Source organism: Montipora foliosa, chromosome 11, assembly GCF_036669935.1.
Source record: "Montipora foliosa isolate CH-2021 chromosome 11, ASM3666993v2, whole genome shotgun sequence".
Taxonomy (NCBI): domain Eukaryota; kingdom Metazoa; phylum Cnidaria; class Anthozoa; order Scleractinia; family Acroporidae; genus Montipora; species Montipora foliosa.
In genome coordinates this window covers 42,040,971-42,053,545 of record NC_090879.1, presented here as the reverse complement: position 1 = coordinate 42,053,545, position 12,575 = coordinate 42,040,971, and the positions used below count along the sequence as shown (strand labels likewise).

General features: G+C 38.3%; 1 protein-coding gene across 3 annotated transcripts in view; it reads left to right on the top strand.

The window, feature by feature from the left end:
- The first annotated feature begins 2,921 nt into the window (after positions 1-2,921).
- LOC137975044 (lysine-specific demethylase 2B-like) overlaps positions 2,922-12,575 on the top strand; it is a 37,594-nt gene continuing 27,940 nt past the window's right edge. For 2 of the 3 annotated variants that reach the window (XM_068822078.1, XM_068822077.1), the window contains exons 1-6: positions 2,922-3,074; positions 3,275-3,410; positions 3,494-3,572; positions 3,682-3,728; positions 3,858-4,030; positions 7,014-7,120. In XM_068822078.1, coding sequence (XP_068678179.1) covers positions 3,042-3,074; positions 3,275-3,410; positions 3,494-3,572; positions 3,682-3,728; positions 3,858-4,030; positions 7,014-7,120 — 575 coding nt within the window. In that variant the 5' untranslated portion in view covers positions 2,922-3,041. The remainder of the gene's footprint in view (positions 3,075-3,274; positions 3,411-3,493; positions 3,573-3,681; positions 3,729-3,857; positions 4,031-7,013; positions 7,121-12,575) is intronic. The other variant, XM_068822079.1, reaches the window with a different exon arrangement.

Genomic DNA, 12,575 nt, shown 5'->3' with positions numbered 1-12,575 from the left:
GGGGGGGGGGGGGGGGGAGTAAAATGAGCGCACCGTCGACCTCAGGTTTGTCAGTTGAATTACGATTGTTACGAGTTTTTGACGTTAAATATGGTTACTTTACTTTACTTTACGTTTTTTTTACACTAGCGAGTGTTGGTTCCCTCCTGAGGCTTTGTATTTGTTCACATGATGCCACCAGAAAATGGCATACCGGAAAGACACACCGGCGCGAGTTCACCCCGGTTGTTGCACCAGTAAGAAACCCAGCAATAGTCAACGTATACGAAGAACAACCATTCGTTTCGGTTTGACCTCACGGGTAGCTCATGCGTATCAGCGTCATGCGTGCTTTCATGTAAACACGATATGACCATAAAATCGCGTACTCATCAAGCAAACACGATGCGAAATCAAAGAAGTCATGGAGCTCGCGCCGCCGTTAACAGCCCCAAAGATTTCAAACGATTAATTAAATACACCTAACTTCTACCATATATGGCGATGAAGAAGAAAGGCATGGTTTTTAGGATGAGACGCAGATTTCTAAACACCACCAGGCAACTACAAGTTGCTCGGTAAGTACCATTTCGAGCAACTTGATTTCGTTTTTCAACTTGATTCAATTTTGAAAATCTTCAACACCAATCAGTAATAATTATTTACCCCTATTCGAAAATTTCAGTTCTTAAAAGTCTTTTGCCCCCGCCGACCCCCTCCTCTTTAGTTAATTACTCGTGGTGTGAGGTCAGAGGTTCGCAAATTAGACCAGGGGTCTATCAAGTTGAAGAAAAAAGAAAGACACTGTTGTAAAAGAGACAGCGTCACCGTTCAGAACTTATGTCGCAGCGTTTTGATTCTGCGTGAACACAAACGAAATTACACATTCGTACATTTGGAGGATGTCATTTTTCATTAAGTTAACAAGCAACTTTTCAGAAAATATTGGCAAATTTCAGGCAACCTTTAAAGAATTCTGGGACATTGTGTGGCTAAGTCTTTTGGTGCTTCCTAGAACCTTCCTTGTCCCAACATGTCACGAGAGCGCGCTGTTACTTCCTGAGTGATGTTTCCAACACCAATGCAACAACGCTTCAAGCACAAAAAAAAGTCAATGATTTTTTTCATTAAGATAACAATGTGTGTTAATGTATTCTTAATTAACGGCTGGCCTACCCAACAATTCAGTGTTTCTCTTTCCAATTGGCTAGAATAAAAGGTTATCTATAAGACACGAGTCTGATCCTTTATTATACACGAAATTTGAGCTCAGCAAATTACCATTTCTCTAAATCTCTTATTTGCACTTTATTTGAAAGATGCTGTCGTTTCTCTAGCCTAAAATAACCTCTTTTAACAGTTTTCAACGCTAAGGGGCGAAATTATTAAAATTCAAATTAGATAGAAAACGGGTGTGAAGTAAAATAACGCGAAACGAGAGTCCAGACTGGAGGTTATCATGTTACCGACCTCAGTTCTTACCTTGAATGGACGAGATAATACAAGAACATTCGCCCCCGAGCGAGAAATAATTGTCTTCACTTAAAACTATTAAATTTGAGGATATGAGGCGTTTTTCACCATGTATCGTCTATTTTCCTTGGCCGCGCTGGTGGGTAGCCCAATTTTCAACATTATCCGCCGCCGCTAACTTTTATTACTCTTGTGGTTTTCCTTTTCAAGTGGGCTAACAGGCGACCCTTGTTGGCCTTGTGAATCAATGTAATTCAATGGCAGTCCCAACAGAACTTAGTAGGGCCAATTGCACCATTGCAAACCCTGGGTTGCAAACGTTACAAGAAAGACAGGATGAAATACTCAATCGAGCTAAAGACGTTTTAGGTTTTAACTGCGTTTGTCTTATCTCCCGTATTTAAACTTGATTGAGTCGGTGGTGGTCGTCTAAAAAAGGACAGCTTGCTTTTTCTCAGGCAAGTCCAATTTTTGAAAAGAAAATGTGATAGTAAAATGTTTTGTTTTTCGTCATTTCACACTTTTCATCAGCTCTACGCAGGTCGTTCTCGAACCCTTTCGGTCCGGGTCTATGTGTTGTTTGAAATTTCGGCTCTGAACGCAGAAATAGTTGACATGGTCCACCGTACCACAGAGGCAAAAATATGTACGGCAGTTAAAAAGATAGATTTTTGCACACTGTCAGGACACTGATGGCAAGTTTGGGTGACTCGAGAGGAATTTAGGAAGCACGACTTTTCACACGTTTCTTGTTACTCTCTTTGTCACATGCCTCGTAAACTCTACCGTTTCTTTTAACTTTAATGATATTTACTGCCGAACAAGAATAAATTACAGAGGCTTTGTTTGGTCCGGTCTATGAGCGCCGAATTGCAAATGTTTCTGTGTTTCCCTAAGAACTGAGAGTTATATTTAGTATGTCTGAGTATTTTGTATGTTTTGTTTGCAGATTGACTTTCTAATTTCAAGAGTTAAACAGTGATTGAGAGATATTAAGGTTTATAGTGATGTATTTGAACAGGATCCATTTGGACAAAAATTCCGGTTCTTACTTTCGAAATTTTCAGCCGTCAAATGGAACAGAAAAATCCCGGAATTTGGTCAACTTCGAGAGGTTGCCCAAAATTTTCGAAATGAACGGATCCGAAAATTATATTGTTCCATTTGATTCTGAACCGAAAATTCCGAATTTTTTCCCAAATGGATCGCGCTCCCAGGAAATTTCCGGAATTTCCGATATTTTGGAAAACCTCTAGTGGTTGATTAAAATTCTCGAAATGAACGTACCAGAAAAGACTGTTCCATTTGATTCTTCATCAAAAATTTCGGAATTTTTTGCCCAAATGGATTGCGGCCTTTGTGTCGCAAAGAGAAAAATTTGATTGATCAAAACGCTTACGTGTTGGCCTGTTGTCATGGTTATGTCACAAGATACTTGACCATTCATGTTACTTATTATGGGCTGAGTCGGTCCCAAGGGATCTGGGCGCATTGTTATTTCAAGCTCTTTGCGAACTGAACAGTGAACGTCCTGCATTAGTCGATTCACTTCGCAGTTTTGTCCATGTGTGACTAAATCGTTCGACAAAATGGACAGTGAATTCGAAGGGGAACGTAGATTGGTGTGTAGAGTTATTTTAACAAACGTGATCTTCTGCAGATTTTAGTTGATATTTAATTTGGAGTCTTATGCCCAGAGTATTTTACTGGTTACAACATGTGCGAACAAATTTACGGTGCGGTGTGCGTTACTTTGTTGATCGTGAATCAATGTCGGTTCTCTTATAACTTCTCTGACAAAATTTTATCGTGTCTGTCACAGAGAAAACAGAACCGCCGGAATTACAACTACGATACGGAGGACATAATTGAAGGCAAACGTACGTTTAGCGTGGAAGAAAAGCTCGCCAGTCCAAAATTTGCCGAGGGTGATTTTGTAAAGAACTGCAGCGGAGACGGTGGGTCCAAGCAAGAATTATTTTGCTCAATAAAAATTGCATTCATGATGTTGTTTGCTTACTAGAATGTTCTATTATTGTAGAGTTTACCTTAAAGTATATTCAAGAAAATGGTTTCACCTCGCCAATTGTTTTGAAAAGCACCGAGGGATTGGATATTCGGTACGTGAGCTTAATATTTTGTGCAAATTTTCCAAAACTGCGAACGTGAATTATGTTGTCATACTTCTCAGTTCTACAACCCTCAAGTTCCCATTTTTTATGACATTAGGCTTCCAAATAAAGATTTTACTGTTGAGGATGTAAAGAATTTTGTGGGTAAGATTTGAAATTGTGAACATTGACTGGTGCCATTCGCTGTAAAATTAGAGTGACTGCGTTTGCTTTGCAGTCTTTGCACCTTTCATCTCGATCTTTCTCACACAGTGCGTATTTGCAATTTATTAGGCGCCCGGCGGGTCGTGGATGTCATAGATGTCAACACACAACAAGCTTTAGAAATGTCCTTGCAACAGTGGGTGAAATATTTCACAAGTGAGCATAGGGACGAAATTTATAATGTCATAAGCTTGGAATTTAGCCACACTAAATTGGAGGATCTGGTCGAACCCCCGCAAGTGGTAAGTTGAATTCGTGGAGCCTCTTACTGTGTTTTGAGCCCAAGTTTCTTATTCCAGTATTGAAGTTAATAATAATTTCTTGTCTCTCGTTTTCTTGCCTTGTTTCGAAAATGCAATTGTGTATTTGACAACCATCACTATAAGTTGCGTGCCTATGAATTAAAACATAAAGCTTAATGTCTAACAGTTAATGCTTAATTGTTGATTTTCATTAGAAGTTGCCCAGCTAAGATCGTCATTTTTGTAGCCCTTGAACGTGAGAGGATGGTTTTTACTTTCTGTGTGACTCTCTAACGATCGCTAGAGAAAGGTAAACGTTCAAGTGGCAAATGTGAATTCAAAAGTGAAACGTGCCAGTTGAAACGAAAAGGAAAATTTTTAAACTACGTCGTAGATTATTCCTTCAAGTTGCTCTCTCTTCAATAGCTCGATAGTGAAGTAAACGCAAAAGACTCTATTTACTTGAATCCAGCTGATAGCAAGAAATATGCGAAGGATTCTCCAGTTTCCCTGTTTACCCGCCTTTGGAAAACAAATCCTTTTAAACAACGGACTTGAAAACTGAAAGCCAGAAAAATGTCAAGCTGCGCAGTTCACTGATTTCCCCTTGGATGTCATGATCAGTTGATTTTGAGATTGGTAGTACTGATCTTGCTTATTTTCCAATTTATAGCGCGCAGTGGTGGATTTCATAGCAAAAACGACTTGAATTGGAAAGGCCTAAACCACAGTAGAAATTCTCATTATTCCACCCCAAAGGGCTTTGCAGTGCAAGAAAATATCGTTTCCAGCGATCCTAATCAAGCCGAGACAGTCCAGAAATTGTTTCTTGTAGTGACATTTAACTGGATAAAGGGACTTTTAAATGGGGGAAGCGTTTTGCCTGGAAGTCAAACTTTTGATGCACTTCATTATCCAGGGGCCATTGCGTTGTTGCGTTCAGAACCGCGATCCCGAATTGTTCCGCGTGTTTATGTTTAATCCAAACTTCTTTCTCTCAGTTCTCGCGATATTCTGATATGCTGACAGAGAATAAAAGTTTTTTCAACCTGTCAGCAGGTTTTTTGGGCTGAAAATGATAAGTAAGCTTGTATATCAGCAACAAACAAAACGCTTCCTTACGTCTTTGTAGTTACGTAAATATGGCGACTTGTGCATCACTTCTAATTTTGGTGAAGTGTAGGAATTGGAGGAAACTAAAAGACACCAGCCGTGTTGGTTTTGTTGGAGTTTAATGCCCATAACATCGTGTTTTGGTGACATTTTGAGTTGAGCTGTACACTTTCTTTCTATCTTGTTTTCCTCTCCGGGAGGATGCTGCTGTTATAGCAAAAGAAACTTCGCTGGGGCTTCCCTCATCATAATTCTACTGATTCAGGGATAAATTTCGAAAAAGTGATGACATTCTAGGAAAGAAGATGTCTCAGAACAATGCGTGATTGTGGTGAAAATCACATTGCTTTCGAGTAACACAATCGTGAGATAAATCAAAGATGCTGCAAGAAATTGTCCCCCAAAACAATATATAAAACGTGGCTTTGAATTTCTGATTTGGTCTGTTGGGTGGTGCCGCATATATGAGAAGATAGTATTTGCATTTGGTGGCGCTAAACTGCTGCCATATGACTCGAAACCGTCAGAATCGTTTAAATTCTTTGATAAAAAGAAAATTTGTGGAAGTTTTGGGGAGATTTGAAAATAATTCTATCTTTTAACCGAGATTTAAGATGCCAATCTGTGGTTGTACATATATGCGGTCGTGTTTTTCATTCTGCAAAGTTGCATTTGAAATCCCGGGATTGTATTCCAAGTGTTCCTCGAGCCCATTTCCTAATTTTGCGTAGCTGTGTAATTGTGGGGTGTTCACTAAAAGACTGGTTTGATGCATTGGATGTTTTGGAAGGGTTTGTAATTGCTTCTTTCATTTTTATCACAAAAACGGAAGACTAAACAAGTTTGGAAAGAAGCATGAAACAAATTTTCTACCAAAACAAAAACGAAAAGAAAAGGAGTTCCATCTTGCTTGGCCGAAGTCTGAACTCCTTTTTAACACTAAATTTCAGTTACGTTTGACTTAAGTCTCTACGGCAAACTACAAAAGTTGTCCGTTTTGACCTATCAGTTTTAGTGCTGGATGCTTTGAAACGTCGAGAAATGTTTGAGATCATCATTACAAAATTGTCACTCGAGCTAATTGTTGCCAAAGACGATTCATTCCTTATTCCTTGCCATTGGCCACCGCTGCGGGGTGTTAGTCCCTTTAGAAAGAGAAAATCTTGTTGTGCAATATTGTTTTCTGTTCGCCTGTTTCCCCGGATAATTGAAACTGGGATGTGAAAAATACACTTCAGTCGAGACTTGTTTTAAATTTTATTTTTCTCTGTCTAAATTTGGTTTGAAGTATATTATAATCTAGGTAACATTTGAAGCACGTTATCTCAATTGAGTACACTTGATTAAGACTGAAAACGGAAATTCCTCGAGAACTAAACGTCAAGTTGTGCTACTGGCAATTTGGAATTATAAAAGAATATTAAAGCGTGACTTTAAAGCTCAAAGCCTGTAACACGTAAGCGTGCCGACTTATTTTTATTCTTAGGGCATTTAACGTTCAAGCCCGTTCACTTAAGAATTTGGCGTGGAATCTTGCCAAAGTTTGTTTTGAGAAACTCTTGTGAGGCCGTTTTTCTATAATGCTGAACAAGGATTAGGAAAGTGGAAAAGTGCGTTTGATTACAGAGGATAAAATGCTAAAATTTGACAATTAGTATTGTTATCATTCTATATTGTGGGTAGGTGACAGCTTGGAACGGTCATAAAATGTTTGACGATTTTTTCAAGTTTCCAGAAAACTCCAACTCCCAATTTTGCTGCCATTAATTTGTGCTATTTATCCTTCATCAGGCGCTGCATATCTACCGAAGATCAGATTTTTGTACCCTTTGTTGTGAAAGAGTCATCATGTGTTCCGTGCGTTTTTCAGGTCCGTGTCATGGACTGGGTGAATGTTGTGTGGCCACAGCATCTCATCGAGCAGCAACGTGATTCCACCAACTCTTTAGCAGATATGAAGTACCCCAAAGTGAGAAAGTGAGTTGTTGATATACTGACAGTCATGTTGCTTGCATAATGCATAATGGCCTGTATTGCTCAACACGAAAATGGGTAATACTCTCTGAAACTGCACGAAATTGACAAAATGCCACCAGTATTCAATGGCATTGAAGGTCAGGCTATCCCAAATGTTGTCATGTGCATGATCCGATTGTTTCGCAATATGCAACTGCAGTGTTACAGACATTCCTGCTAATTTTTGCTAAAGATAAATCTGGACTGTTTACATCAACTGATCAGTTGAAAACGATTGAGTTTTTACTGGTTTTTGCCAGCTTAAAGAACTGATTTTTGCAGGCAATCGCACTTAAGGGAACTGAATCGCGTGCTTGGGATTTTTCGATTTGCCCAAATGCTACCAGAGATGAAGTGCTATCCAGTTCTCATTTTAGTATTGATTTACATTCAAATCTAATATATTTATCTGACAAGATCGCTTTGTAAAAGCGATCATGGAACAATGAAAATGCTGCTAAAGAATTTAACACGTTAAACTTTGTTAGTTGTCGAGCGAAGCCACTACGTCTGCACGAGAAAAACTTGGTACTCTATTAAGTTAATTTGTCTAACGAACGATTCTGTGGTAAATATCATGTACATGCATTGGAAAATGAGTTTGAACAGTAGAGAGCTTAAAGCATCTGTTTTATTTCAATCATATTTCAGCTTTGAAACGTGTGTTATATACATTTAGCAACCCCTACAGGCTGGTTCATTCGGCAGAAGCAGAAATTGTTCGTCAAATTCAATTGATACGAGCAAAGTACGAAATCCACGGCTGCAATTTTATATGCTGGAATTATGCTTGAAAGTTAACATGCTCTGTGTGTTGACTTGTCACGGGATTATTTCGTGATGTTAATTTGTATGTGTTTTTTCAAATTTGTCTTCGTAGTATGTTGGGCATTACGTACTCCTCAATCCAGTTTCCTTCAAGTAATGTTCTGTTTGTATTCACGGTGGATTTATGTTTTAAAATCTTTCCGAAAATTGCGTGACCGCAATAAACAAACGCTTTCATTTATCTTCCATTTCTTAGCAAATTTTGTATTAAACAGATTCTAGTAACCTCATTTTTTCCTTGTGGAGTAAATTTTAACATTTCTTTGTGAATCCTCTGAAATTCAGGGAATTGGGGTAGTTTGTATCCGTACACAGAAACTTAGCCATATCAAATTCTGCTTCGCTTTTGTGCACCGGCCACGGCTGAATGGATATTGAAATCAAGGCTTGTTTTTCAATTCACCAAGTGAGCAACAACTTGGTTTCTTCGTTGCTACTGGTGTAAAACAATCTCCAATTGATCTGCTACGTTCAGTGTCCTTTTTAAAGACATGTTGTAACGTAAACACGACGAGTTCATCTTTGAGCAACAACGGCCTGTGTGGATCATTAATTAAATCCTTCTCTTGTCCAAAGTAAACCTGACTTAATTGTTTACCTCCTTGATTTCAGAGTCGACTAGAAACGAATATGCATTCTTGTGGAGTTATTGAAGTATAACATGTAGCTTTGTTTGCAGTTTCAAAATCGACGAAATACTCCTTTCAACAATCTCAAGACCCTCAGTGAATTTATGATATAAAGTGCACCTTTGCTTTGTTTAGTTTAATTATCTTCATCATGAAATATGCCGACCCACTGAAGCAAGCTAGCTTTTTTGTTAAACTTTGCTGTAGAAATCAGTAACTGATAGATTTGCACAAAATACCGCGATCAAGCATTCACAGATGTAATTCAGAATGCCATTCTTTTAACGTAAGGGTAAGTGAGAAAGCATGAATTTCGAAGGCGAACTTGCACTGTCAAACCCTTCATTCAGTTTAATGGTTTTGCTCTGGATTGTCCTCAGTGGAAGAAAAAACACAACAACGTTGAAGAGAACAGTGGAAGTAAAATTAAGATTAAACTGGTGTGGATCAAAGAGTGTTTCTTTATATGATGGCCTTAATCATCTCTTTCATTAGCTTTGATACCCTTCCACACAGAACTTTTAAATCGAAATGAAATGAAATTCAGCGGGATTCGTTGCTTTTTTGTAGTAAGGACTCAAGAGCTCACCGTTGCGTGGAGGTGGTCATGATTTGTATTCAAGAAGTCACACTTTTGAGTGGATTTTGTGGCACTGATGACAAAGTGAGAGACAGTAGTCCGCCCTATTCGTCAGTAGAAGAAATTCTGAAACTAATGAAGTTCTTTTAACACGGTCTTGTTGTGTACTGTATTCGTAGGGCAAGGATTTGAATTTCTTTCCGCTGAAGGCCTGAAAACAGGCCTTCAAGGTGCCTGGGATTCTGTACCCTAACGCTGCCGATTGAAAACCTCACAGGCTCTTCGCAAGGTTCTCTGAAGATCCGGCCAGTTTTCCGAATCTCTCATGCAAAGACTTGTCCAACTTGAACTTGATAAAGAACAATACCGGCCTATTTTATAAATTCTCACGGTATGTGTTTAACTGTTTCAATTTGTCACTCTGCTATTTCAGTCTGTTTTTCCATTGCGTGAACATCCTTTACAACTCGTGCAGAGCAATTTCCCAGGTGTGTTTTCTCGGGTGAATTCTCGTCATCCTTAATGCACCTTGCTAGCTCAGTGGGGTGATCGAGAGATGCTGTGTGAAGCACCATAAACAGTGTCACAGTGCTTCTCCTTGACTTAAAAGTAATGCTTAGTATAGCTTTCATTTATTGAGAAGATGCACATTCAGTGAAGTATTAAAATGTATCCATTGCGCTTCGCCGTGCCAAGGGTTAGAATGAGTTTATCTTCAAAATCCTGAACTTAATGCTTCGTGTACCCAACACATACATGGCGCAAAACCGTGAGTGGAAACAAAACATCAAAGATACAGCATCTGGACAAAAATTAAATTAGGGCTCGTGAACAGAACATTAATATCATCCAAAGTGGTTGGATACACGGGATCTGATCGAGGAAATCACATGCATTTCCATTTGATACGGGAGCCATAGTGTTGAAGCGCCTCTACAAACAGTATTCGATGAGCTTGTGACTTTCTGGTTAAATTGGTGACCTGTTTTCTACAATACTGTCTGAAAATCTTATCCCGGCATACACTAGCAAATTCTGCCCTCCTCAGTTGTGCATAGCAGAATATTTTCAGCAAAAAGAATCTCAAATTCCCCTGAGCATTTACTTAATGGCAATCCACGCTGAAAAGGCTCAAGCCTTTTTTTTACAGCATTAATAAGAAACAGAGCTATTGTAACTCTAGAGACCAATTTAAGAGCTTAATGCATTTAGAAAGAAAATTTTAGTTGGAGGGTTGATTCTACTTTTGGATGAGAACTATTTAATGTAGTGCCTGAATTTCATCATTCTTTCCTAGCCGAGTTATTAAAAAAAAAAAAAAATACAATAAGCAGAATTATACACAAATGATGTTGACCATCGGTGTTGATCACGAAGTGAACTCCGACAATGTTCGAGAGTTTCCAGCTAAACGTCGAGTTGCCATCCGAAGGTAGAGGACATTACAATTATTTGATACTCGATGGCAATAAAAATTCACTAGATCTGGTCTTCATTAATTTTCAGATTATATCTGTTTATCATCGCAAGTGTTAATTCGAAGAATCGGTCAGAGACATCGAGTCAATTTATATACGGACATCCTGGTCTTTGGTGAAAATTAAGGGCAACCGAATTTTTCACGGAGAGTTACCTGTCAGCAATTTGAGAACTTGACTTTCATAACTCGGTTTACCTTCAGGCAGAGAAGGTTGCAATCAAAATGCAAGGTTTGTGGTGTACCCAATTCAAACCCTTTGGGAATAACACGTTTTGTTCCAGGTATTTCCATATCATTTAAAAGTGAACGCTACATTCTTACAGTGCAAATACAATACACAAAGAATCTTAAACCCGGGAGATCTGAATTGGGTACAACATTGAGTGAGCTGATTTCGTCTGTTCTTGGGTTTTAAAGAGTTAGCCAATGATTTTGTGGTGGACTCTTGATATATCATACCGATGGACCCATACAGTGTCCACTGATTTCGGTAAAGTAACGGGGAAACAACATGGTATTGACACGTACCGCTTCCTCAAATGAATCGAAAAGTCAAAGGTCGACTTTTAGGATTTCGCCAGACGCTCGTAATGCGTGCACGTGCCACTTGAAAATTAAAGAGACGTATATAGTGAACATCTTGAAATGGACTGCACTCTGGAAAATAGGATGTTGATCAATATGTCTACTCTAGCGTTCTGTAAACGAACTGTTTACAGGGGTTCACAGCTGCAGTTGAACTTGATTGAATTGGGTAGCATCTTCCAAAGAGTTAGGCTAATATTTTCAAGTTCTTCATAAAAGTATATTGCAACATAATCTTTCTAAAAGGACATATTTTGAATAAGTCGATGGAATGTCGACTTGATTCATATTTAATAGCCATAGCCTTCTGTATCCCCGTGACAAGTATTGGATTGGTAATACATTGTATTACGCTCTTTCTTTTCTATAATAATATTGTTTTCCGGCCCAGGCTGAATATTCCTCTTTTTCTGCCGATTTTAGGCTAAAAATATTCTCTTAATATTCTTAATTATAGCTTTTGACATTACATACATACATACATACATACATACATACATACATACATACATACATACATACATACATACGTACTTTAAAAACGGAGGTTAAAAGATGGAAGCGAAAGCTGATGTGGACCTAACATGTACAAATAAATAATGAAAACAATGTAATCTAAAAAAAGAATACACTTACTATGTAATAGGAATGTAAAGGTAATTACATCTCATGTTAACTTAAAAATATCCAAAATAACATCTAAAAATATGTAAAATCATCAGTGTTATGGTAGAACTACAACCAAAAGATATTCTGTCAATAGATTTAGAGTGTTTTACAAGATTTGCTTTAAAAGATGCAAAAGAAGGTAAAGACTTGATCTTTACGGGTAGACCGTTCCAAATTATACTGGCTTGATGAGTGAAGGAATCATTATTTCCTTTCCAGTGAGAAGGGTTAGATCGAATGTAAGATTATCTCGCGTGCTTAATAAAGAAGTTTGTGATACTGGGTGGTGCTAAGTTATAATAAGCTTGGTAAGCTATGCATGCCAGTCTCTTTGTTAAAATAGGATAAGGAGTGCCATTTTACTTTAGATAAAACCTTATGCTTTGGGATAGAGGGGCTGAGATTATGAATAAGTCGAGCAGCACGGATATGAGATTCCTCCAAAACCTGTAATGAACTTGAATAACCCCAAAGAGAAATACAATAGGTTGTGCTTGTTAATATGCCTTTAAAATGGATAGACTCAAAGGTGAGGAAGTCAAAAGACTTAATCTGTTCAAAAAAATTGGTTTTATCAACGGAGTTGATAATGTAAATTGGCCACCGTACAGAGATTCTAAAAGCTGACGTTTCGAGCGTTAGCCC